At 50.7% G+C, this 27,661-nt stretch overlaps 1 protein-coding gene across 2 annotated transcripts in view; it reads right to left on the bottom strand.

Moving 5' to 3' along the window:
• The window catches only part of MNT (MAX network transcriptional repressor), a 94,232-nt gene that overhangs the window by 44,928 nt on the left and 21,643 nt on the right, over positions 1-27,661 (bottom strand). Inside the window, exons 2-4 of one of the 2 annotated variants that reach the window (XM_063146841.1) lie at positions 17,185-17,761; positions 7,358-7,399; positions 5,542-5,653 (exon numbers count right to left, since the gene is read on the bottom strand). In XM_063146841.1, coding sequence (XP_063002911.1) covers positions 5,542-5,653; positions 7,358-7,399; positions 17,185-17,761 — 731 coding nt within the window. The remainder of the gene's footprint in view (positions 1-5,541; positions 5,654-7,357; positions 7,400-17,184; positions 17,762-27,661) is intronic. The other variant, XM_063146842.1, reaches the window with a different exon arrangement.

Raw genomic sequence — 27,661 nt, 5'->3', positions numbered from 1 at the left:
AATCAGCTACATGAGATGACCCCTCGTTCTAGTATTATGAGAGAGGGAGAAAAATGTCTCCCTGTCCACATTCTCCAAGCCAGGCATCATTTTGTACACCTCTATCACATCTCCGCTTGGTGACCTTTTTTCCAAGCTAAACAGTCCCATCAATCCCATATCTCCCCTTTCTCTAGACACATTCACTCACCCTGGATGCACTATGAGAACAGGGCTGCAGTACCCACCCAAACTGGAAAAGTTTCTCCTTCTCCAAAACTCTGATGTATATCACATGCCAAAGGCCAGGGAGAGAGATTCCCAGCTACCAGGAGGCCATCTCCTGTGAGTCCTCAGCCTAACAAAGGGAAGCTCAGCTGACATCTGTAACAATATCTTCAGAGCCATAAGGATAAAGTTCTTCATTTTCTGTTCAAGGAAAGCTCAGCCTATCAAAAAGCTGGACTCTGCACTCAACAGCTCATCCTATGCTCCTGTGGAATCACCTTGTGCGTGTGCGTGTGCGTCGTCCTCCTTTTAAAAACCTGAAATGAGTCTCTCACCCACCCTTCCTGGAAACACTGAGGTCCTCAACCTAGAATACAATGCAGCAGGTCACCAGAAATTTCATAGCATCCCTCTGGAACGTTGAACTGAGCAGGGACTGGATGGTGGAAATGAACAGGGAGGGGCACGGACAGAAAACGGCTTTTACCGCAGCAAGGATTATATTTTGGCTCGCTGGACACGTGGTTTGCGTCTCCTAGGCATCTGAGGACACCGCTCCGATTTTTGCCGCTGCTCATCTCTTTGCAGAGAGCTCAGTTGTCAGAAAATAATAATAATAAGACGCTACTCGTTAGCTGGGGGGCACCGATCGGATGCAGGCAGCAAAGAAATGCACCAAAAAAAAATCAGGGTGGTTGGAGATTGCATAAAGCACTGGGGGGGGGGGACGACACAGGAGCCCTCGCCAGCACCTCCCAAAGAAGATTTGCTGGTTTGCAAGGGATCAAAAAGTCCCGGAAGGGACTGGCAGTTTCCCAAAGGCTAAGATAAAAATAAATAAAAAATCAGTATGCACAGAGCACGTTGGCTCGCGATGCCACAGATGTCCCGGCTTGTGATATCACGGCTCTGAACTCTGCGCACTCATGCAACATGGAGAGGAAGGGGGATCCCCACTCCTCGTTCGCATTAAGAGATGCCCACGTTTCCCACCTACAGCCGCGGAAATTGACAGGTATAAGACACTGCCGTATACCAAGTGGCCCATTTTAGCTCAGCAGTGTTTCCCCTGCCTGATAGGACATCATAAGAAGAGAGCAGATGGATCAGGCCGCAACAGAAAGACCTGTCGAGTGCAGCAGCTGATTTCCCACAGCAGCCCACCAGGAAGCCCCCGGCCAGGTGGGCAATAGCCCCTTCCACAGGCGCCACGGCCCACTGCAGTGACAGACATTCAGAGACCCGACTGGAGTAGCCCCAAAAGGGAGGGGGGCTTGCTTGGTAATGGGGGCTCTTACGTAAAGATTGTCACTCAGAATTTAACTGAGTTCGACAAGTGGCAGGAAGCCAGATTCCGGTTGGACATCAGGAAAAACTTCCTGGCTGTTAGAGCAGTACGACAGTGGAACCAGTGACCTAGGGAGGTGGTGGGCTCTCCCACGCTAGAGGCCTTCAAGAGGCAGCTGGACAGCCATCTGTCAGGGATGCTTTAGGGTGGATTCCTGCATTGAGCAGGGGGTTGGACTCCATGGCCTTGTAGGTCCCTTCCAACTCTACGATTCTACGACATTCGTATAAATCAGCAGCGGACAGTTCCCTACTTGCAGAAAATGTTTTCTTCTTCTTTTTTTTACTTGAACCTGAGAACCCCCGGTTGGAGCCGGGGGCACTTTGCTGGACCCCCTTGTTAAACCAATGGGAGCCTGAAACCCCCTGCCAATCCACTGCAAATCACCCGGGGATCTCTTGCAAGATGGTGATCTACCCAGGGCCGGCGCTACCATTAGGCCAACTAGGCAGCTGCCCTTATTATAAATGATAAGAAAGGCACATCCAATCAGAAGCAGGCAGGAAGTGCCCCTCGGAAACAGGAAGGCGCTTCTGCCTGCAGGGCCCTCGCCCCACGTCCGTGGTGGGCAGCTGGCCAAAGGGACCACACACACCACGAGGGACCCACAGCCACATCCGACAGCTCTCCGTGGGCAGGGTGCGTGGACCGCTAGGGACTACAGCTCCCAACCTACCGGAGCTGCGGGAATGAGAGGCTGTCTGTGAGCACTTCAGTCCCTGGACACCAACTGTGCTTTCTGCCACAGTACCAAGACACAGCTTAATTCCAGTTTCTCCGGGCATGAATTTGCAATCTCTGTTTGCTCTGACTCACCCTCATCTTGCATCATCAGCAAAACTACAGCCTGGACTCCTAAGCTGCCTCAAGCAGCTCAGAAAATACCTGAAACACCCACCCATCCCCCTCCCCTCCCTCAAAAAATAAACTCTAGGAACATCAGCTAATCAGATTTTAACAAAATGAAATCTTTCAATGGGTCTGTGCATAGCAAACCTGATTGCACTCAATACGTCCCCCCCAAAAAGTCACCCACGGCACGTGATGGTGCATTACCGGGGGTGGGGGGGAGGCCTCTCTTGACAAATATAGAAAATCGGACTGCATTCAGACTTCACACCAAAACTTATGGGTAAGCAAACTATTTTCCTGAATCAAATAAACCATGGCTTGCATTCTACTCAACGCAAACCAAGAAACAGGAACCATGGTTTGAAGATGGCTTGCAAACCGTGGTTTGCACTACCCACAGTTTAGTGTGACGTCTGATGTGATAAACCAAAGTTATAGTCATCTCTCTGCCTCCAGAGGCTGCTTCGCCATAGAGACAAGAGCAGGGAGGATGGAAAAGTAACGGTTGTTTATTTTATTATTTTATTTTTTAAAAAAACACCCTTTTTTTCTATCCTTTTGGTACTTGCCTCTGTGGTGAAGCAGCCTTTGGAGGCAGAGAGATGGTGGCAACTATGATCTAAACCATGGTTCAGCCATTGCACATTTGGTAGCTCAAACCATAATTCGGGGTCTAAAGTACAGTTAGCATGCACCATGCTTCAGTGTGATGTAGTGGCTAAGATGTTGGACTGGGAATTGGGAGATCTGGGTTCTAGTCCCCGCTCAGGCATGGAAGCCCACTGGGTGACTTTGGGCCAATCAGACTCTCAGTCCAGCCTACCTCACAGGGTTGTTGTTGTGAGGATAAAATGGAGAGAAGGAGGAGGATTATGTACACAGCCTTGGGTTCCTTGGAGGAAAAAAGGTGGGATATAAATGTAATAAATAAATAAAATAAATAAATAAAATAAATAAATGTTCAACTTATGTGACTGCTTCACTTTTAAAAAAATGATTTGTAAGGCAGTATTTAAGCCCAGAGCAAGTTTTATTTTTTTATTTATTACATATAAACTTCTCCTGTTAACCTTCAAAGCTTTTCACGGTCTAGCTCCTTCCTATCTCTCCTCTCTCATCTCACACTATTGCCCCGCTCATGCTCTTCGCTCCTCTGATGCCATGTTTCTCGCCTGCCCAAGGGCCTCTACTTCCCTTGCTCGGCTTCGTCCATTTTCTTCTGCTGCCCCTTATGCCTGGAACGCTCTTCCAGAACATTTGAGAACTACAAGTTCAACCGCAGCTTTTAAAGCTCAGCTAAAAACTTTTCTTTTTCCTAAAGCTTTTAAAACTTGATTTTGTTCTGGCTTTATACTGTTAGTTTTACCCTACCCTGTGCCTGTTTGCATTCTCTTTCCCTCCTTATTGTTTTACCATGATTTAATTAGAATGTAAGCCTAAGCGGCAGGGTCTTGCTATTTACTGTTTTACTCTGTACAGCACCATGTACATTGATGGTGCTATATAAATAAATAAATATTATTATTATTATTATTATTATTATTATTATTATTATTATTATTATTTATATCCTGCATTTTTTCCTCCTTAAGGAACCCGGCAGCACACATTATCGTCCTCTTCTCATTTTATCCTCACACCAACAACCCTGTGAGGTAGGCTGGGCTGAGAGTCTGATTGGCCTAGTGAGTTTCCATGGCCGAGTGGGGACTACTAGAACCCGGATCTCCCAATCCCCAGTCCAACACTCTAATCATTACACCACACTGAGAACTTGACCCCGTGCACATTTGCTGTGACCTCAGAACAAGCTTCTCCTTGCTAGAATGCACCCAGGATCGTAAACTTTCTACCCAGTGTCATGATTTAAAAGCAGAAATGCAGCTCTGCTGAATCAGACTCAACGGTCTACCTAGTCCAACATTTTGTGGCTCCCAATGAAGTGAATCAGGAAAGCCAAGAAGGAAACAATTCTCCTAAGCTGTCACAGCCACTCCTCAACAACTGGCATTTAGAGGTACACTGTTCCTGAACGTAAAGGTTTCACTCAGCGACAATGTGTTGCGATTCCAAGCCCTCCTGCCGAGATGCGAGTCAATAAAGAGGTCTGCCGTGCAGTCCACAAAGCTTTGTTCCAAAAGAAACACCTCTTCACACCCGAAGGCAGTGAGAATGCGAGGAGCTCCCCTCTAAGCTTAATTAGGCGGGCTAAGCCAGGCAGTTGCCCTTTCAACTAAAGGGAGAGTTTCCCACACAGTCCAAGAGCCACTTTAGCTCAGGGAGGGTCTCTTTGGAGAAGACTTCAGCAAGTGGCTAGCCTGGCAGACCGCCTCTCACTTGCTTGACCCTGCGGTGGACTCTGGGATCTGTCAATTCCAAAGTTCCCTCCCCCTCTGACAAAGGCTGGGTTCCCAGGGGCCACGGGAGGCTGGGCGCTTAGTTGCTGGCATTCTCTACCCGATAAGCTCCTGGGAAGATTCCTCCTTGACTCCTGAAGAATCTTGGAGAATTTCCTCCTCCACTTCCTGTCTTGGCTGGTAAATTTCTAGCCCTGCTTCTTCTTCAGATTCGGAGTCTGATGGACCTCCTGAAACCTCTTCCCCCACACTAGAGGGGAACAGGCATGACCCCGTTAGCCATACTTTTGTCTAATCCTGCCATGAGAACATCAGAAGAGTCCAAGGCTCCATCTCTTCCAGCGTCCAGTTCACACAGAGGCCAACCAGCTGTCCAAGGGAAACCCATAAGCAAGACTTGAACGAAAGAGCGATCTCCCACCTTAAAGCCACACCAGCCGGTGATCCATCACCACATTTTAATTCCGTACCAAAAATCGAATTATACACAACGTGGAGAAGTCCTTCTTTCTTTTTGCGTGTCCCGAGTCTCCCACACACTGATTTCATTAGATACCCCCTAAATTCAACGTTATGGGACACCAGGCGGGCGGGAATTCTATCCGGTTCCTTTGTACCACACATAATTTTCATCTCCCCTTTTATCCGTTCCCCAACCAGAGGAAAAGAAGCCGAAATGCTAGTCTCCAAGGGACACAACACCAGCGCACATATCTGGCTCGGCCAACGCGGAAGATCGCCGTCGATAAATACATAAACCAACGTTTCAGGCCCTACCTGGATATATCTCAAGGCACTCCTTAGGACGCTGAGGTTTGAGGTTTTCTTGTCATCGACGTTGGGGATGTTCCGCTTAAGGGTCTCGAAGCATTCCTTCAAGTGGGCACGTCTACAGAAAGAAAGCCCAAGGTCACCCCCTCGGTCAGAACAAACGCAGGGACTTCGCGCAAGAGACAGGACTACAAGCTTCGGCAGGCCAAGCGACATGGACCGACCCCAGCGTTTCACGTGAGCCCAAAGGGGGGCTGCCTGCTACAACGGGGGGGGCTGCCGCGGGTCGTTTTGCCTTGCAGGGGGTAGTGCAGACCCCTGGCATTGTGTCCAATAGCTGCAGCCCAAGGTCTGCAGAAGCAGTAGGTCCAGGCACCACCATCCCAAGAGTTTCCGCCACGGCCTTTCATGAGAAGGGTGAGGAAACGTTTAGCGGCCGACGAGCCCAAGCCAAGAGATTCCTTGCTCGGTCGGGGCCCTTCAAACCTAAGACACTAAAACGGCCTGGCGGAGGAAGCTTTAATGGTGCCGCTATCGTCTTTGCAACTTGGGAAAACACGGTGGGGAGGGCAGAGCGGAGGAAAAGAAAAGCGGGGCGGGAGAGGACCCTAACAGAGATAGGAGTAACGCAGCTGCTTGTACGGCTAAGCGAGAAGGGAAACGCTGGGATGAATCACATTGGGGTATGGACTGTGGCGTTACGAAGCTGGAAAAGATGCAGCAAAGAGAGGGAAGAACGGGGAATTGGCCAGCACCCATTCCATCTAGAACAGGGTTTGTTTGTTTCCAAAAAAAATCTAACTTCAGGCCACCTTTTCCACATTGGAGATGTTCACACAACACGCTAGTCCACACTCAGCAGTTGACTGTGCGTTGTTGCTGAAGAGCGGGTTATTCGTTGTTAGCCACCCTGAACAACACAACCACAAACCATGGGTTCTCAAGGTGGCTTGCTTCTGGCAAAAATAACCCACCCTGTATGGTTAACAAGCCACCCTGCAGAAAATGCCCTGGGTTCAGACAGCACGCTAACCCACATGGTTCAACAAACAACCCACGGTTCAACAACAATCCACACTCAACCACTGAGCGCAGGTGAGTGTGTTTGTCGGTCAGCCAACGAACTCCTGCACATGCTTGCTCTAGAATACGCTCTAAATTTTTCTGCCATGCTAACGGGCCCCATTGGGGCTAGCTTCTTTCCCTACACGGCCCAGATGCCCATCCTGGAACAGGTCCAAAGCTCCTGGCAAGGTTGCAAGTTACAATCGAACATCAGGGATGGGGGAGAACCTGGCTCAGACGGCACACCAAACCCCCGCTAAATAAGCTCAGCCGTGGATGGGCTAGACGTCTGAAGTGACGGAATAAGGGCTGCAAATCACGCAGCAAAGAGGCATAAAGCCATGGTCTGGAACGGCTCTACGTACCACGGTTTGCACTTAATACGGTTTCTCGCGACATCTGAATTGAGAAATCAATGACAGCTGCTCCAGAGGCGGCTGCCCCAAAACAGCCCAGAGAGCTGGGAGGAAGGAAAAAGAAAAAGGAACCTGCAGCAAAGTCGCCCACCTTGCCTGCTGTACATGTGGAATCTCAAATCGCAGCCTGGGTTCTAAACGATGGTTTGCGCAAACCACAGTTTGGTGCGGGGTCTGAACTCAGGCTCTTACCTTTCAAGGAACCTTGCCTACCATTATCGAGCTTCCAAGGAACCAGAGCTGGGAAACCGCTTGCCTAGGAAGCCCAAATGTCTACTGGCTACGTGCAAATCTGGCCAAGATTTTGCCACGGTTTTTCCTTTTTCTTTTAAGCTACATACCTGTTCTTCTCCAATTTATTATGGACTTCCCTGGTGCCAACCCTAAAATCCAAAAAAAGAAGAAAAATAAAAAGTCACCATCAGCGTCAGGTTTTCGGAAAATCTCTCTGCTTAAGATTTAGAGCTTTCCAAATGCAGATTGGGACTGGAGAGACGGGGGGAAACGCAGCCACATCCGCGATTGCTGCTCCACTCCCAGAGTTTATCTAACCCCTGGCCTCTCCAGTTAAAGGGTTTCCGATTATCGGGGCTAGGAAAAACCGGGCGAAACGCTGCATTTTGGAGGAGGCAATGCTAAGCTGGAACGACCAAGTGTCTGACTGCACCTAAAACAGCAACGTATATTTAAAGGGCGTGTATACAGTGGAGGCTGGTGGCTCCAAGGTCAGTAGGGCAGTGAATCCACTCCAGGTTTCAGTCAGAACTCTAAAGGAGCGCTCCAAGGCTTGGTGTCTCCATTGTTTAATTTCAGGCTGCTGATAAGAGCACTGGAAGGTAGGAATGCAATGAAGAAGTATGTGTACAGACATACAATATCAGCCCCGGTGCTTGGTTGGAATGATTCATCCTGATTCTAAGAACCAGGGTTTTCCCAAACCGCCCCACACCCAGCCAGCCCCGCATCCCAGCCCAGGTTTTAACAGGCAGTCGTGACGTGTGCGGCGCACCGGCTGCTACATCCCTGTTGCCCTGGTAACAAACACATCTGTTGTGTGCAGTTGACTTGTTCCAGGAGACCCACGATGCTGCTGCTGCTAGCAACCTCCATATGCAACACGAAGGGCTTGTCTGGTGCACGGCACGGAAGACTGCCGGCCTGACCGCGGAGCGAAGGGGTCATTTGGGGAGGGGCAGCAAAGAAAGCCCTAGAGGTCTCCCAACCGTCGAGGAGATGCTCCCATGAACGAGACAGGAAACATCAGGGCCACGCTTGCGCTGCCTCCGCCTGAAGCAGGGATCTGCCGCGGCCACCCCTCCCACCCGATCTGCCCACGCATGTACGCGTCCGCACGCTGCCCGTAAAGTGTTCCCACCGCCAGGAGCCACACAGTGCCTGGAAGCGATGTGCATCCGTGATTCGCCCACGCGTATGCACACCAAGAAAGCTAAGCCAGCGGGCGGGCAGGTGGGGCCGCCTGATTGGCTGGGCAAGCAAGCGGAAGGAGTGTGGGTGAGCGAGCAGCCACGCCTTGGACCCGCCAGCCAGCCCTGCACGCGGCCAGCAGGACCAAGAAGCGGCAGACCCTTTGGAGGGGGAAAGCGACGCTCCTCCCGTATTCCGCTGCTCGCTGCACTTGCATCCTCCCGCTTCATGGCAGGGCCGTCCCCGCTTTCGACCGAATGGATTTTCCTTCTCAGTTTAGAGACAGAGACCAGAACACCACTAAAAAAGGAGCGATCGTCTCCAGGATTTGGGGGCCACTGAACCCAGGAGGTCGCCTCGCACAGAGTAAAAAGCAGTAATCCCTCCTGGTGCTTTGGAATACAGCTCCCATCAGCATGGCCAAGGCTCAGGGGCGGCAGGGGGTTGTCGTGCAAAACATCTGAAGAGCAGCAGTTGTGGGAAAGGCTGGAACCAAGTCCTAGGAATACAGAAAGCTGCCTTTTCTTGAGTCAAGCCATGGGCCCATCCAAAGCAGCACCGCCCGCTCTGACTGGTAGAGCCAATACTAGGAATTTTCCAGCACTGGCTCCACCGCTGAGCTATACAAGCAGTGGAATCTGCCAGCCCCGATGTCCGCGGGGCGGTGAATCCGCTCCAGGTTTCAGTCAGAACTCTAAAGGAGCTCCTTTAGAGGTCTGAGTGAAACCCGGAGCGGATTCACTGCCGGCAGATTCCACTGTAGACAAACCCTTTAGATATAGGAAGCTGCCTTGCCTCTAGGCAGACCGCTGGCTCACCCGGCTTAGTTCTGTCTCCACTGAACTGCAGCGGATCGCCGGGGTTTCAGGCAGAAGGTTTTTGCGAGCCCCAATAACTGGAAACCCTTTAAACCGGAGATCAGCCAAACGAAGGAGAAGACGCAACGACACCAGCTCACACATCTGAGAGGTTGAAACCGCCGCAGAGCGGTTCCTCTTCACACCACGGCTGTCGAAATTTTTAAAAAGGTGGAAGATGGAAGCAGACAGAAACTTGCGCCAGAAGAAGCCGCTCGGCCAAGAAACATTGGATTCGGAATCTGGGGCGGAGGGGGACGGCTCTTCACAGTCTCATGGGATCATGACCCTCAGTTCCCCTTTCCTGTTTGTGGGGGTGTAGCCAACGGTGTATCTGTGGGAGCGGAACCTGCTACAAAATGTGGCAGCGTGGGAGTGCTCCTCTTCAGTGTTGAAGCCAGCCATGCCCTCCTCTGTGCTACTCCATTCCATTCCATTCCCCCTCCCACCCAGTTTTCCGTTCTCCCCCGCCACACTCAGATTGCATTCTGTGGCCGCTGACACATGCAGTCCTCACTGTCTCGGGCCTCGGTTTTTACCCCTAAAATATTTTGCCTACTCCTGAAAAACGTGGGGTTCCGCCCACACCTCCTTCATCCGTGTGGATGGCGCCATTTTGGCGACAGAAGGGTCGGCACTCCTCCCTGAGGGGAGAGTGAGTGCAAGAGAAGCCCCCCCCCGCCTGGCACTTTGTAACAACCCAGACCGGCCCGCGTCTGCCTCCGTACGAGGGGGCGACCCAACCACCCACTCTGCAAGGGAGTTCCTTGGTTCATGAGGACTGGAAGCCATCAGAAGCGGATGAGCAAATAAATCCGCTTCCAAACAAGACAGACCAGACACCTCTCGCCAAGCGTCTTTGCCTTTCTTGTGGGGCTCTGATGCAGCCAACAGCTCCCGGCTCTGAAATAACTTAGCAAGAGCTACCACAGCCTGGGCAGGGATGCCAGAGAAATTTATCTGTGGGGTGGAGATGGCCATGTTTTATTTATTATTTATTATTTATTAATTTATTGCATTTTTATACCGCCCAATAGCCGAAGCTCCCTGGGTTGTTTTTCCATGCTCGCCCCCTTGCAACTTCGTTTTCAGCTGCCGCTGCGACGCCGGATTCAATTTGCAGTGAGTCGGACCAGTTTGTGGATTTTACAGGAATTTTGCGTGTTTTTTTGGTGGGGGGAGGGGGGAAGGTCTGTGGAAATTACTAGGGCTGTGCACGGACCCCCTGCTCCGCCCCCGCTCTGCAAATTGCGGAACGGGCCTGCTCCGCCCTGCCTTGATTCGCCTAGGGTCCGCTCCGCTGCGGAGCTCTGGCTCCGAATTGGAGCTCCGCAGTGGCGGGGTGGTGGTGCCAGGTAAGCCCCCCCGCCTCCCCCTTACCTGCTTCTGTCCCGGCCCACCGCCAGCTTCACTAGAGCCCACGGCTCGACCAGGAACTGAAGGCCACACTTGCGGCCTACACTTCCGGGTTGAGCCACGGGCTCTAGCGAAGCTGGCGATGGGCTGCGGACGGATGCAGGTAAGAGCCCCCTCCCCCTTGCTCCCTTACCTGGCTCTGCCGCCGTCGCCGCACAGACGGTGGCGGCAGGCCCAGGTAACCACCCTCCCCCTTACCTGCATCTGTCAGCGGCCCCGCGGCTGCTTCAACTGAACCCGAGGACTCAAACAGCCTCGGGCTCAGTTGAAGCAGCCGCGGGGCCGTGGACGGACACAGGTAAGACCCCCCCTCCCCCTTGCCCCCTTACCTGGTTCTGCCACTGTCGCCACACGGGCAGCAGCAGCAGGGCCAAGTAAACCCCCCTTACCTGTTTTGCGGAGCTCCAGATCGAGGCGAAGGATCCGCCTTCACCTCGATCCGCTCCGCGACGCTCCGCCGATCCCCCGATCCTCTTCGCCTCCGCCTTAAGGGGAGGCGAAGCACCCTGCTCCGCTTCTGCTTCTCCGGTCCGAGGAGAAGCGGAGCACAGCCCTACAAATTACAACTGGATTTTTGCAAATTATGGCCATTTTTTTTGGGTTGAAAAAACACAGCTGAATTTGCGTAATGCGTGCAAATCCAGCCGTAATTTGCTCAGAAATTTGGGGACATCGCAGAACCTTCCTCCCCACCCACCCAAATGCACAAAATTCCTGGAAAATCGACAAGCTGGTCAGCTCGTGGACGCAAAATGAGCCTTACGCACGGCTGAACTCATTCGAGCCAAAAAAAAAGAAAAAAAGAACTGGACTTCCCAGCAACAGACATCCGTAGCCTTCGGCCATCCTACATGCTACATCTTTCTCATTTTTAACGAAGAGTGGTTTTAACTCGACTGTCAGCTGTGGTTTTACAGAACCACTTCCAATTCACGTCCTTCAAAGACATAACAAGAGTCTTTCTCGATCACACCAAAGGCTCCAAACTCCAGTATACAGTTTCCGACAGCGGGCAGCTGGATGGTGCCAGGAAGCCCACCAGGAGGACTTGACCTCATGTCTTCTAATTCACACAACGACAACAACATCTCAAAGAGCCAACACAGGGGTGGCAATTTACTCGGGAACCAAAACTGTCCCCGAAAGTTATGGGAAGGAGAAGTGTGTTAGCATTTATCCAGAGATCGACTTTATCATTCTTTGGTGGCAACTTTTCGTTATCGCCAGCAAACCTGCGGCTGCAAAGAGAGGGACGTGCTACATCCCCTTCCCCCATCCTTTAAAGAGCAATGATGCACTTTCTCCCTTCAACTTAGGAAAGGGATGTGCAGAATTCCGTAATAAACAAACAAAAATATATTTTTAGAAAACTCTGTGGCCAGGCAACGCAAACCATTTCTCCTGAAAGGCTGAGTTCTGCATACCTGCGGCAAAGTCTGCATGATCTCACACATTTTGCGTGCTTTATTTTGTTACTGCTTATAACCTATTATTTGCTCCCCATAACTAGCATTCAGAGATAAAGTCCCTATAAAACGCTTATGCTAGCACAGCTAACAGCAATGGAAAAGCCATCTCGGCCAGTATTATCCTCACAATTTGTGGCCGTGAATTCCATAAACGAATCATGGGCTATACAACAAAGTCTTTTCTTTTGCCTGTCCCGTTTCAATTGCCAATAATTTGCGCTGGACGACCCCCTGCATTCTACTATTACAAGATTTTTTTTTAATAAAAAAGAACACTAACTAGTCCAATGGTGCGCGGCCGAGAGGTCACTTTTCACCTCCACCTGCAGGCCGCACTTCTGCGGCTGAAAAAGCCTGCCGTTTGCCACCAAATTTCTGCAGCAAGCCACTACGGAGGGTTAAAAGGGGCAAATTTAACTTGTGGCGTGCTGCCGCGGCAAATTTCCAGCCCTGCCGGCGGTGTACCCTGATCTACCCACTTCCACCGCACCATTCTCACGTCAGAAACCACTGTGGTGTCCACACACACACCCTTAGCTGCCTTTCATGCTTGGGCCTTTTCTTCCTTTGAGCGTTTAAAATGCCACGGGATGACGCGCGTGCATGCGCTCAGAAGTCATCCCGAGGTGATGCAGCTGCAAAATTGCAGCCCAGAGGAAAGATGTCCCGGAATGAACTCTACACCGCCGGCAGCCACAGCAACGAGAAGGGAAGATATAGGGAAAGTGACAGGACAGGGCTAAAAGGCCCCTTGAAGCTTTTACTTATTTACCAACAAGCTGGAAAAAACTGGCGCAGAATATTAATAGTACTATACAAGAAAGGATGGCAGTACAGAACCCAGGAGGTGGGGGAGAGAATATTAATACTACTATACAAGATAGCACTGCATTGCTGCCGGGTTTCAAGAACAGGCCAGCCTGCTTTGAACCACTTTACCACCAAGTGCCCAGAAAGAAGACAGGATTCGTTTATTTATTTCACGGTACTTTTAAGCCGCTCAGATCCAAAGACTATCAGAGCAGCGTCCAACCCAAAAGCATGAACCGCACTCTCTTTTTTTGAAAAAGAAAACACACACACACATGTAGCAGCACTAGGGCCATCTTGTTAAAAACACACACCAACCAAATAGAATTTCAGCATAAATAACGAAACAAAGACCTGACACCAAAAAGTCCGGGGATGAGAAAACAGTCTCGGCCTTGGGTTGAAAGTACCCAAGAGTCGGGCCAGGCGGGTTTTCCTGGGGGGCTTCAAGGCTTCTGCACTCCTGGAGCGCTGCTGGGATTCTTGCCCTTTCCCCACCTCCAAAGTTGGGGGGAAAGCTATGTGGCCTTTGGAGGTACCTCCTCTCTCTCCTGCAATAGGGAGGGGCGGAGGGGGTCTTGCACCTGCTTCTCAGCGGTGGGGTTCTGAGCGTCTTTGCTGAGCATCGGCTAAAGTCAGAATGCTTCCCTTCCTGCAGGAAAGGTGGGAGGGTCCGGGGCTCCTCTGTGGTTGGCCAAAGACCCTTGGCTCCATTCAGCTGGTGCCCGGGGGGGGGAGGGTAGAAAACAGCAGCCACAATTTGCCCAGGGGGGAATGTTCCAGAGCCTTCCGAAGGCAGGGGGGCAGCGAAAAACCTGGAGAAAGGCCTTTGAGCAGGCATCAAGAGGTGGGACTCGCCAGCTCCGGTGAGAGAAATGCTCCTGGCCTCCTGGCACGGCAGCTGGCCCAGGGATCCCCATCTCGGAGGTTTTGTTTTCCGTGCAGTCTTCAAACAGGTGGAGAAATCAGCAAGAATCCCATCCGGGTAGGAAGAGAGACCCCCACTGCTTACCTCCTTCCCTGCCCTGCACAAATAATCTGCCAGAAAGACAGATACCCAGATTTGCGCCAGTTGAAGCTTTCGAATGGTGGTCAAGGGTAGTTCCGGAAGGAATACCACGTTCCTGGGGCAGATTCCAACTCAGCACGCAGCGTCCGGCTACACCAGTCTGAGAGGTCACCCCGGCTATGGTGATGTCTGCCACAGCAATGGCGCCTGTATACCAATGACACCCTGACATTTGGGACGCAGTGGCTGGCCAGACGTGAGAGTCAGCTTATTTATTTACAAAATTTCTATTCCGCTCCACATTGAAGGCAGATTTTGGAGCGGCGAACGTAATGGTAAAACATTAAAAGGGTAAAAAGATCAAAACAGTGATCCCAGCGACACAGGGCGGGACACAAATGTTTTAATAAATAAATCAAAAATTAAAATGGTTCTTTTTAAAAACAGAGTACCAATAAAAAAAATGAGGCTTGTCAAATAAGGAATGTTTCCTGATACAGGACTGTTTTCAGGGGGCACCGGAAGAAACAGAGTGTTGGTGCCTACCTGACCTCCAGGGGCAGGGAATTCCAAAGGAAAGGGGCCACCACACTGAAGGCTCTTCTCCGGGTGGACTCCAGTTGGCCCATAGGTCCATGTGGAACCACCAGGAACGTGCCCTCGGATGGCCTCAGGGACCAGGCAGCTTGGTAAGGGAGAAGACACTCTCTCAGATATCCTGGTCCCAAGTAGTTTATGGTTTTGTATACTAGTTTAAACCTGGCCTGGAGGTGAACCGGCAGCCAGTACAGCTCTCTCAGCAAAGGAGTTGCTTGCTGAATCCTTGATACCGAATCCTTTAGCGATGCCAAAATATATTACAATCAGAGAAATAAATCCCACCAGCCGCTTCTATCTAGAGAGGGGGGATTTGGGTATATTGAGCATGCAAGGTGTTTTGGCACAGAGTTTGGAGGGGTACAGGAAGGCATTTGGCTCAAAGTGCCACCCGGCCTCAAGTTAAAACCGGTTTTGTAATCAAGCCCGCCAAAGTCATGAGCATGCAACTTTTTTTTACTAGCCTGCGGGAAGATCGCAGTGGAGGTGACCTGTCAAGCTCAGTTCTCAGGGGAGCTTATCTGAAGCAGTTGCACTTACAAGAAAAGTAAGGCAGAGTCAAGTCCAACTATACAGTCCAGGCCAGACTTCAGAAGGCCTCTACATGTTATTGAGACAACAGCTCTTCCTGAGTGAGCTTCAGCCAGCATAGATCTGTCCAGGAGCCAGACCTTTCAGAACTCTGGCCAGATCTATGCTGGCAGAAATTCACTCACAAAGAACTGTTGTCTCAGCAACATGCAGAAGCCTTCTGAAGTTCTGGACCTGTCAGTAAGTCTGCTATTTACTTCTTAAAGGGCCCCTGTCCAATTATGCAGCCACTGGTCCTTACGGCATGGAGGTAAAGAGGACTGAATCGGCGGAGTGCCCTCCAAATCCAATAAGACATGTCCTCCTGCCTAGAAGGTCCTGGTGCAGAAGCCTCCTCCTCTTCCCCTAAGCCATAGGGAGACTGAGGCTGGAAAACAACGTTGTTATCTTTTTGGCGCCAGGTCAAGACTTTTCTCTTCTCCCAGGCATTTTAACAGCACTTAACAACGTTAAGTTTGTTTTTAATGGACCCCAGAATTGTTGTTTTTAAATGGATACTGTTGTTTTATACTGTTTTTATGTTTTTTTAAATTTTTGTATACTTTTAATGTTAACTATTTTTAATTGTTGTAAACCGCCCAGAGAGCTTCGGCTGTGGGGCGGTATATAAATGTAATAAATAAATAAATAAATAAACAAACAAACATGACAGGAGGCGTGGAAAACTCCATCCCTCCTCCAACAGCCCACTTGGATCCTTTCCTCGGTGTAGAGGAGGGGGAAGTGTGCTCCATCCTTCTCCCACCAGCCAGATGCACTCACCAGGATCCCATTCCATGTACTCACCTACCTGCAATCTCTTGTCACCTGTGGCAACTAATCCTTAAGTACAAGGCTGACATAAATCCCTTTCAAAAATCATCTTTTTAAAAAAAAGCACCCGTAAAAGCAGAAAATAGCCTGCCCCTTCCCTCAATTCTAATCCTCGCCCTCAGATTGCTACCTTTTCCCAGAAGATGTGGGAAAGACGCCATAGCTCAGGAAAAGACACACACACACACCCCGGTTCGATCCCTGGCATCTCCTGTTCCAAAGGGATTTTATGTCGCAAGTGATGGGGGGAAGTTTTCTCTGCAAGGAGGCCCTGGAGAACTGCTGCCGGTCAGAGTAAACAATACTGGGTTAGATCAGCTGTGAGTTGGGAAAGTTGCAGCTCATTTCGAAGGTGGTCAGGGTTGGGGAAAGGTAGATGAGGTGGACGGATGACAGCAAATATCCTACACATCTCAGGCCAAATCTGGAGACCTCGCAGCCCTATGTGGGCTGCGCCATTTACCTAAGCCAGTAATGTTACTGGCCTACAACTCCCATCCTCCTCTCTGCTCCTTGGCCACACTGGCTGGGGCTGATGGAAGTTGGGAGCCCAACAGCATCTCGAAGGTCAGAGGTTTCCCGCTCGATTCAAAACACCTGCCTGCACCACTGGATTGGGGAAGGTGCTGCACCTGTTGAATTCCTTCCTGGACACACATCCCCCCCACCCACCCCAATGTCGACCAAGGCAAATTGTGAGTACGTGGAGGCCAATTTGTCAGCAAGCGCCAAGGACAGGGCCCGTGGGGCTGTTCACACAACACGCAAACCAAGGTTCGGCGTGGGTCGTTTCGAACCGTTGTTTGTTGAACCACAGGTTATAGCGCTGCCTGAACGCAGCCAGGGTGGCTTGTTAACCAATACGGTGTGGGTCATTTTTCTCAAAACAGCCACCTTGAGAAACCGTGGTTTGCTGTCGGTTAACAAGCCACACTGGCTGGGTCCGGAAAACACGATAACCTACCGTGCGGCAAGCAGGCTGCTTCCAGCCGACACGCCAACCCACGTTCCGACGAACAACCCATGCTTTAACGTTGAGTGTGGGTCAGCGCGTTGTGTGAATGGTCCCTCGGTTTCTTTGCCTTAACTGACTCTTCCCTTGCTTTTGGGGGTGGGGGTGGGGAAACGAAGCCGCAGAAGGGGGTTTCTGAGTCCGGCCTGTTTGCGCAGGGGCCACTCACCCTCCGGGTCGCTTCTTCTGCTCGCTCGGTTTGGCGTCCTCCGACGGCGCCAGCTTGACGCTGAGGGGCTGAGGGGGAACCTGGTGCGGCTGCAGCGGCTGGTGAGGCAGCGGTTGGGGCTGGATCGGTTTCTGGACCATGTGGTGCTGGGGGATGGCCAGGACGGGCGTGGCGTAGTGCGGCAGCTGGCTCGGGCTGCCGGAAGAGGGCACGGGGGGCTTGACGTCCGGAAGGAGCGGGCCGGAGGCCTTCTGGATCACGGGCGCCACCAGCGGGGGGTCCTTGCCGAGGCCCGGCGTGCTAATGAGGTGGCGCTGGATGAGGGGGGGAGACAAGGTGCTCTGGACCCTCGGCTGAGGGGGGGCGCTGACCACGGGGATGGGGATGACCGAGATGGGGGCTGCCAGTGGGGGAGGGGGAGGCGGGGGAGGAGCCGGAGCAGGCAGAGGCAAGGGGGCCGCCGCGGTTTCATGGCGGAGGTCCTCGGGGTGAATGGCGTGGTTAACCCTTGGTGCGCTGGTCGTCTTCTGCTCCTGTTCGCGTTCCAGGATCAGCTTGTCACGCTTCTCATTTTCCTCTGGAAAGGAGGGGAAAAGGGGGAACGCAGGAAGGAAAAAGAGAGAGAGAGAGGAGAGAGAGAAAGGGGAAGGACAAGAGCCATCAATAGAAATGGAAGCATTTCTGCCCTGTCTTTATCCCTTTATTCAATATACCGCATTTCTTCGATTGTTAGACGCACGCTAATTTCAGTACAGGAAAAAAAAGAGAGAGCTTTGATTCTAAGAAATAATAAACGCGCCCGCGATTCTAAGACGCGCCCCGTTTTTAGAGATGTTTATATGGGGGGAAAACCTGCGTCTTAGAATCGAAGAAATACGGTAGATTCCAACAAAAATGTTCACAGCTCATTTTTTAATCGAATAGTTCCCAAACGTTGTCCGGACCCCCTCCCACCCCTGCCAAAAGAGAGCAGGCCTTTTCAGTGGTGGCACCGTGTTTATGGGACACTCTCCCCAGGGAGGCTCACCTGGACGCTGACTTTATTCTCTTCAGCACCAGGCAAAGACCCTTTTATTCTCCCAGGCAAGTTTAAGACCTGCGTTTGTTGCTTTTATTCATGTATTCTGCCGCTGGCTGAAATTTGGTTTTCTGATGTTGTATTTCTTTTATTTGGGGCGGCTGGTTTTACTTTACATCCTTCCTGCACGGCTTTTTATTCGTTTGTATTTGTCTGTGTCTGGGCTGATCAGTGTGTTGTACGTTGCCCAGAGAACTCTGGTTATTGGGTGGTTCAAAAGCACAGTAAATACATCAACGGCACCAATGGTGCACGCCGGATGCATCATGGAATAAGGCGAACAAAATAAAAATGAAGACAGGAGGCTGGCTTGGATTAAGGCAGCTTCACATAGCAGCAGCACTCTGCATAAGCCCAGAGGCATTCATTAGAACTCCTTCAGATTAAACTCAGCCAGGCCTGTGCCTTACAGTGATTTTTTCCCCTGAAGGAGAAAGCGGACCTGCAAAACCGGTTCCTCCCTGCTGCCAAAGAATTCATCCCGGCCTCGTAGTTTTTTGTAGTCATAGTCATTGGCCTGCCCTTTGCTTTGACCACACACCGATTGAAGCAGATAAATGAGGCCTGGGTGTCTTGTCTTGCCAGATAAAACCTTACAGTTAAAGAGATTTATAGCCCCGCCTTTCCCTGAAGTGGGATCCGTGAGGCAGCTTTAAAAACAACACAGAACAATACAATTAAATACTTAACAGATGCATTGTGAAAACAAACAGCAGTACAAAAAGCGAGACAAGACGCAGGTCTACGATCCCCAAATCCCCCCTGTCAAATAGTAGCGTCCTATCCTGCTTTCCAAACCTGACTACAGAAGGAGTTGAGTCCCCCACAGGAAGGGAGTTGGACAATTTAGGGGCCACCACCAAAAAGCACCCGTCTCGCATAGTTGCTCTCCGTATGTCGGACAGCCAGGGGTTACAGAGCAGAGCTTCAAAGATGTGATCAAAAGGTGTGGGAGGGTTCATACGAGAGAAAGCAGTCTTTGAAGTAGCCCAGCCCCGATGTACTGTTGCAGCACATTCCATGACCTTGGGCCTCATTGTGCAGACCTTGCATAGAGCTGGAAGGGATCTCAAAAGGTCATCCAGTCCAACCCCCTCACCTATGCAGGAAATCCACCGCTACAACCCCCCTGATAGGCGGCCATTCAGCCTCTGCTTAAAAACCTCTAATCGAGAAGAGTCCAATATCTTCCAAATCCGGGTGTTCCTCTGTCAAACAGCTCATACTCTTAGGAAGTTGTTCCTAGTGGAAACTGCCAGCTCCGATGTCCGTGGGGCGGTAAATCCGCTCCAGGTTTCAGTCAGAACTCTAGAGGAGCTATCCAAGATGCTGACTAAAACCCGGAGCGGATTCACCGCCCGACTGGCATCGGAGTCCGTCGCTTGTTCCGAACGCTTAGTCAAAACCCTCTTTCTCGCAATTTGAACTGGTCCATTTGGATCCTACCTCTCAAACTACAGGAAACCAGAGTTGCTCCATCACTTTTGTGACGGCCATTTAAACGTTTGGAGATGGCTCTCCTATCGCCCCGTAATCACCGCTCCTCCAGGCTAAACAGACCCAACTCTTTCCACCTTTCCCTAGAGGACCTGGTTTCCAAGCCTTTCCGCCATCTTGGTCATCCTCACTTGGACGTCTCCCAGGCTGCCAATATCCTTCTCAAACTGCGGGCGCCCAAAACAGGACGGCGTGGCACGGCCTCGCCCGGATTACTGTGTTGCTCATCCCCAAACACCCTCTTTGGTTATGTCTCTCTCTCCCATAGCAAGTAGCATCACTTCCAGTGCTTATGAGCAGTGATGTCACTGCTTTTCTTTAGATCAGTGGTTCCCAAAGGGGGCGGTGGGATTGCACAGGGGTGCGTTAAGAGGCAAGGGGACAGCAGAGGGGCGCTAAGAGGCAAAGGGGCGGAAGGGGGGCGCTCGAGGTGGTCTTTTCCGAGAAGCGCCTCTCCAGAAGGTCTGAAAACCCAGGGACATTTTTATGGGAGAAGGTAGTTTGGTCCCAAGCCATATAGGGGAAGAATCCACACATGTATTAATACCGTTTAAGAAGAGTCCTTTTAACGGTGAATTGAAATGTTTCAAAAGCACCAAAACCGTAATGAAGAGACAGACCCTGCTTGGTGTGCCCCGCCATGCTGGGTGCAAAACAGAGGCGTTCGCTCTCTTTTCCCTCCCTCCCTCGGCAAGCCTGTGGTGCAGCGGGTGCTTCGGATTTTGAATAAATATTCCATTAATTGTTACTGTTTTGAATTTTATTGCTATTATCTTCCTTGAAAACCACTATTCTGAATAATGATTTTTATAGCGTAGGGTAGGGGGCACTGGGCATGAGTTTGTGGAACAAAGGGGGCGGTTACCCGAAAAAGTTTGGGAACCACTGATTTAGATCATATAAAAACCCTCAGGTTTTGAGAGTCAGGTCCATTCTTCCCAAAGGCCGTGCTGCTGAAACCACTAGGTGCCTTACCCCCCCCTCCCACCGGGTAAGGTGCCACACACTGCTGCCAAATTTGCTGAGTCTGTCCTCCGAGAGGGAAGGCTCCTGCTCCTTCTTTCTTCTCCACCTGAGACCAGGAGTTGCAATGCTCACCAGTTTATGTCTACAGGAAAGAGCTTCAGCCCAGGGAAAGGTACATTGCTTTTAGGGATCTCCCCCCCTCCTCTTTCCCCTGCTTTGTGGGTGTGTGCTCTAAGTCTCAGAAAGTCTATTTTTCAGTCTTGAAACTACTTCTAATCCTCCACTTGCTCAGCTAATTTCCCCCAAACTAGCTTGTGCATTTGTATCTGTTTGAACTGCAATAAATGTGCCATTGTGGTGTTATCCTGTTCAATGGCGTAGATTTCTTTTGAGTAAGAATCGCCTTACTTAGCCACAGACGCTCTGTTGCCAATGTCTAAAGATTCCTTATAAGCGGGTGTAGGTCTCGTTGGAACGTGTGCAAGTTTGTACATGGGTCTAATGAGAGCACATCACGTAACAGTGTCCAAACATTAACCTCCAAACTGCATTTCGTGCAAATCGGTAAAACACTCGGGGTGGGGGGGAATTGGCTGAAATTCTGCCCTTCCCCTTGCACTTTAGGAGGGAGTGCGGACGGTGGAGGCGGACGGCGACTCGCACATCCTCCGTCCGTACTTCTGGCGACGGCATGGAACAGGAAGTGGCGCATCTCTCCAGTGGGAACGCGCAAAAGCAACGAATGCGTTAGGAACTCCAAAATGGATCGACAAATGCATTTGCCAGCTCACTGCTGGGGAGTGCGTGATTTGCTCTGGTAACAGCATGGAATCCGGTGGCGCCCTGCTCGTCTTCCTTGACCAAAGAAGCATGAAGTCTTTCGGCAATGCCGGGGTGATTTCAGAAGCACCTGAGAACGGCCGGGACTTTCCCTGATGCTGCTCTGAGGCCTGGAGATTCTTGGATACGCATGTGGCAAATCTTGCCGGCTTCTGAACATCTGAGGTTAGTTCAGCGGGGAAGAGTTCCTGCCCCACCCCTCCGCTGTAGGGGAAAGCCAGGGCTCACCTTGCACCATTGTGCCAGATCCCACACTCAATGAAGTGTCAGAAGACCACGGCCCCTCCCTCTGAGGCATGGAGTGGGGGAGAGAAAGGGTCACAGCAACAACAAATCTTGGCCAGCCACAGGTCTCGGGCCAGATAAATACAAAAGCTCCCTCTTTGCAAGCTATCTCCTGATATTCAGCCTTGCAATTAAGCACTAGCCTGGTAGCCAGAGGTAACCAGGAAGTGCATGGAGGCGGGCAGAGGAGGGACAGAATTTACCATCCCTCCTCTGGGCCCAGCATAGAAACCAAGCGAGCCACCAGAGAAGGGAAGCCCTCTCCTCCACACCCAGCACAGAAACACCGCTCTCTGCCTTTCCTCTGCCAAATGCCAACCGGGCTACTAATTTGGGGAGGGTTATTTACCGGGCTGCTGTAATGAATAAGACGCGTTTCCCAAAATGGCATTTTGTCCAGTCAATTCCCTTTACGCACAAAGAACGGGGGGGGGGGAAGTCACTCTCGCTCACAGACAGAAATTTCTGCAAATTTTACATCAACCCTCGAAAAATTGGGAATGTTTCCCTAAACCAAAGAAGGATGGGCCTGAGGTTTATGGGAACCACTTCGTAAGAATGAAAAGCGACTTTAAACGTGTGTTGAGCTGGCCACTGCTTTTCATTCTTACTCTAGAGTAGGTGCAAGTACACCTATCTGGATCAGGACCCCAGTGTGGGCAGTAGGGGGAGTTTTCAAGATCCTTATGGGAGGGGCTGTGCCTACTCTAAAGTAACAAAGAAAGGAAGTGGTAGCTAGACACAAATTTAGAGCCTAGACCTCTGCATGGGAATGCTGGGAACTCAGAACTTTCCCTCGGTCTAAGCATGCATAGGATTGCATCATTTTCTGTCTAAACATGCATAGGATAAAGCTCCCAAACTCAGAGGCTTACAAACATCCAGCATAGAGCAGAAGGAGCAGTGGAAGTGATCTTCGCCTCTTTGTCCTCCCGCCCTGCATTTTCGCTAGACGGGCTTTTTTTTTTTTTTTTGCCCGTCTAGCAAAAGCATTTCTTCCGGACATCAAGGCCCTCCCCTCCCCACCGTAATGCCCCTGTTCTCCCCCTCTCCATGACCACATTCCCAACCTCAGAGAGGCAGCCGGTGTGGCTCTTTCCAGGCCAGCTGTAAGGGGGAGGGGGCACGGGTGGGGGACATATCCCGGATTCCGACCTTGGGAATCCAATGTATCGTATGTCCCCTTGGACACTGTCTAGGGGCCACGGGATGGCTTCCTTACAGTTGTATCTGTTTTAGCCCCAAAGTTACTGCAGATCAGGGATTCCAACTGTCTAATTCAGTGGTTCTCAAACTTTTTTGGGTAACCGCCCCCTTGGTTCCACAAACTCACGCCCAGTGCCTCCTACCCTACACTATAAAAATCATTATTCAGAATAGTGGTTTTCAACCACCCACTAAGGAATATTATAGCAATAAAATTCAAAACAGTAACAATTAATTGAATATTTATTCAAAATCCGAAGCATCCGCTGCACCGCAGGCTTGCCGAGGGAGGGAGGGAAAAGAGAGCGAACGCCTCTGTTTTGCAGCCGGCGTGGCAGGGCACACCAAGCAGGGTATGTCTCTTCATTAGCGTTTTGGTGCTTCTGAAATATTTCAATTCGCTGTTAAAAGGACTCTTCTTAAACAGTATTAATACATGTGTGGATTCTTCCCCTATATGGCTTGGGACCAAACTACCTTCTCCCATAAAAATGTCCCTGGGTTTTAAGACCTTCTGGAGAGGCGTTAAGAGGCCCCCTTGCTTATTGACGCCCCCCTATGCAATCCCACTGCCCACTTTGGGAACCACTGGTCTAATTTATACTCAAAATTTGCTACTCCCTGGGGGCTGGAGTCCTTCGCTGATCCACTACAAATGACCTAGAGATTTACCAGTTGATCCCAGTCTAGCTTCTGCCCTCTCCTGCCTTAAAAGCAATAGAATCAGAATAGCCTTGTATGAATGCAAGCGTAGAAATCCATTAAAAAACAAAGTATTAAAACAAAGCATGCACCCACACACAGCAGGTGCTACCTGGTGAAGGCCACACCTTATGCAGGAGCCTCACCACACAGGTGCAAGCCTCCAAACACAGCCATCCATCAGCACGGAAGAGGTTATCACCCCCCGGGGCTGTTTCCCATAGGGTGCCATCTGATACACGCTCCGCTCTTTCGCCATGAAACAACAAACGTTGCGACTAAAACTAAAGCCACTTTCTCCATCCGGTCTGTCCGTGCTCAGGAAAATTCAAACCAGTGACGCAAGGGTGGGATTTTTTAAAAAAAGCAATATATTGGCACGCCCAGAAGTGATCTCACATAGAATCGTTGCAGCACCAATACGTGACGCAAAATATAAATCTCAATAATATCGAAACTGCGTGAGTATGCGACGCGAACGTGCCATGAAGTCAAAACTAACTGATGATATATATGGGGTACAAGAAAGGGGGCAGATTTATAATACTTTTGCTCAAACTCAGATTATACGTATTACTGGGAAAACAAAGCACATGCTACAAATATTGGGTGTTGCCAGGGTGTGTGTGTGCAGGGCCGGCACTGCCATAGAGGCCAGTCAGGTGGCCGCCTAGAGCGCCAAGGTAAGTGGGGTGCCGAACGCCGCGCCCTGAAGTCGCCCTATTACTCCCCGAGCCGCTCTGGCCGAGCGAGGGCCGCTTCCGGACGCGCCGTTCCTAAGCCGCCCTTCCGCCCCCCACCCCAGCATCCTGGCTTGGCTTCGGCTGGGTGGGCCCAGCCGAAGTCAAGCCAGGATGCTGGTGGGGGGTGCGAATGTGGAGCCGTCCATTCGCCCCACCCCCACCCTAGTGTCCCGCCTTGGCTTCGGCTGGGGGTGAAGGGGGGGTGCCGAACACCGCGCCCTGAAGTCGCCCTACCACTCCCCGAGCCGCTCTGGCCGAGCGAGGGCAGCTTCCAGACGCGCCGTTCCTAAGCCACCATTCCGCCCCCCACCCCAGCATCCTGGCTTGGCTTCAGCTGGGCCCGCCCAGCCGAAGCCAAGCTGGGACGCTGGGGGAGGGGGGCAACGGGCGGCTCCACGTTCGTCCACCCACCCCCAGCATCCCGGCTTGGCTTCAACTGGGCCTGCCCAGCCAAAGCCAAGCTGGGACGCTGGGGGGGTGAATACGCGGCCTCCATCTCCGCCTGTCTCCGCGTGGGGGGTACAGTGGGGGGGGTGAACGCAGCTCACCTTGCCTAGGGCGCAAAAAAGCCTGGCACCGGCCCTCTGTGTGTGCAGGTGTATGTATACAGTGCAGGATCTCATCATGACAGTCCTATAGCCACACCCCAAAGAGAATCCCAAGCCATGCCCCCCAGAGAAACCACTCCCACCCACCCCTAGGAGAATCCATAGCCATCCCCACCCACCCCAGGAGACAGATGACTACATATCCTGGCTTTCAATTATGTAAACTCAAAGGATTGGTTAAAACCTCCATCATAAAACACAGACATCAAAAGACAAAGGGGGGGAAAACCACTAATACAATGGCACAATTAAGCTGATGGATCACGACCACAGTCCCATGAGGAGCTCCACTGACATTTCAGTGGAGTTTATTTCTGAATGCATGGGTTCAACTCGTACAACACACCGGCTGTAACAAAAGACTTCCAACCAGCCGAAATGCAACCGGTTGGAAATGCAAACCATCGTGCAAACGAGTGTTGCCGTTTAAACTGTTAGTGTAAAACAGGAACCCCAGAGTTGCGCCTCTCTGCTCGATCATTTCCCTCACTCTACAATTTCCTCTGTGCAAATCGGACACAAGCTACAGTAAAACTTGAAAGCCTCGTTATCACCTCATGCAGTTGTCAAGGGTGGTTCCTCTTGGCTCTCTGGGAGATCCTGCCAACGTTTCTGCTCTGGGAAGGAAAAAAAACCCGCGTTCCCTGCATTCCTTCCTCCACTACACCACTGTCTGAATGTACTTCTCACATCTCACTACTCCACCTAGGACGTTAGAACAGTGTGGTGTAGTGGATAGAGTGCTGGGCAGGATCTACACTACTGCTTTAAAGCGCTTTATGACAGTTATAAAGCGCTTTAACTGCTTTAAAGCGCTACAAAACTGTTATAAAGCGCTTTAAAGCAGTAGTGTAGATCCGGCCCTGGTGTGGTGTAGCAGTTAAAATGCGAACCAAACCCTCGTCCCTACTTGTCACAACAGGCATCACTACTTGTGATGACAGGCATCACAATGTGGATGGTGGGTTGCGCATTACGTAGAGCACTGGCGTGCTCGAACATGCATCCTTATGCACACGCATCGATCAAGATGTGCGCATTCAGATGTTTGACTGTACAAGGGAGGGCGCTGGAACATGGCGAAAAGTTATAGAATCATAGAATCGTAGAGTTGGAAGGGGCCTCTTAGGCCATCTAGTCCAACCCCCGCTCAATGCAGGAATCCACCTTAAAGCATCCCTGGCAGATGGCTGTCCGGCTACCTCTTGGAGGCCTCTTGGGTAGGAGAACCTCTATCCCCATTGTATTATCTGAGATAAGGGGTGGGCAATTTTTTGGGCCAATGTGCACATTTGAACATTTGAGAAACTGTCCTGAGCACCACCATAAATTGGCTCCCATTGGTAAGTATAAGTAACGTACCCAAAGGTATTCGTGGGAAATTAAGAGAGGCAACAGCTAGAGGCTCTCAACTTTGCTTTGGAGCATTCCCAGCTGCAAGTAAGAAGATACAAAAATAGTTTCTAAATAAAAATCGGGACATAGGCACCAAGGGGTCATATTCATAGAATAGCAGAGTTGGAAGGGGCCTACAAGGCCATCTAGTCCAACCCCCTGCTCAATGCAGGAATCCACCCTAAAGCATCCCTGACACATGGCTGTCCAGCTGCCTCTTGGTGCCCAGAGGTTCCATGTTGCTTACCTCTGCCTGAGATCGTCATCTGAGGCCCTGTTCAGAGACTCTCATATACTGAGATGTGGGGGTGGGGGTACTCGTGAGCAGGGCCTTTTCTGCAGTGGCCCACAAAGTGTGGAATGCCTTTCCAAGAGGAGTTTGCCTAGCGCCTACTTGGCTGATGATTCAGCGCCAGCCCAGGCTTTTAAAAGAATGCTGCACTGCTACTTGTTTTCCTTCTAATGATATGTTTAATGCTACATTTGAAAATAACCCTTTCCCATGTTTTAGCTGCTTGAATATGAACGTATTTTAAAATTATCTTAAATTATTGTTTCTGCTTTTAAACGTTTTTTTTAAGATTGCTTAGTGTGTTTTATAATTGGTTTTATTATTGGTTTTATTATGTATGGTGTCCCGAGAGCTTCGGTCACAGGGAAACTCATACATTAAAATATTAATGAATAATAATAACAATACATTATTATTAATAATAATTGCAGCTACTACGACTACTCCTCTAGCTGGTCCCCATTTTTTTTTAAAAAAAAAAACACATCCCCAAAATTATCCCCAAAAGAGGAAAAATAAAGAGTTAATTTGCCAGTGACAGATCCCCTCCAAAACAGGGTATGTCAGAGTGTATGCTGGTATCTGTTCAAAGTTACACTGCCCCTGAACGTGGAGGTTTCATTCTACACGATAACTGTGTCTATACCGTATGCCCTAAACTGATTCAATCTTTTCTTTATGGTCCCTGTCCAACAATATCCGTCTCCTTGCCCAGTCTCCTGTTTCTAACAGGGGCTAGCTTATTAGGACAGGAAGGATACAGCCTCCTTGTTTTACGACCCCAGCGTCTGGCATTCAGGGGCGGACCGCCCCCTGCACATATGGCAGGAGCTTTTTGGCGCCTTTCACTGGCCCTAGCCATCTT

The sequence above is a fragment of the Elgaria multicarinata genome, chromosome 22 (genome assembly GCF_023053635.1).
Source record: "Elgaria multicarinata webbii isolate HBS135686 ecotype San Diego chromosome 22, rElgMul1.1.pri, whole genome shotgun sequence".
NCBI lineage: Eukaryota > Metazoa > Chordata > Lepidosauria > Squamata > Anguidae > Elgaria > Elgaria multicarinata.
This window is presented reverse-complemented; position numbering and strand designations above follow the sequence as displayed.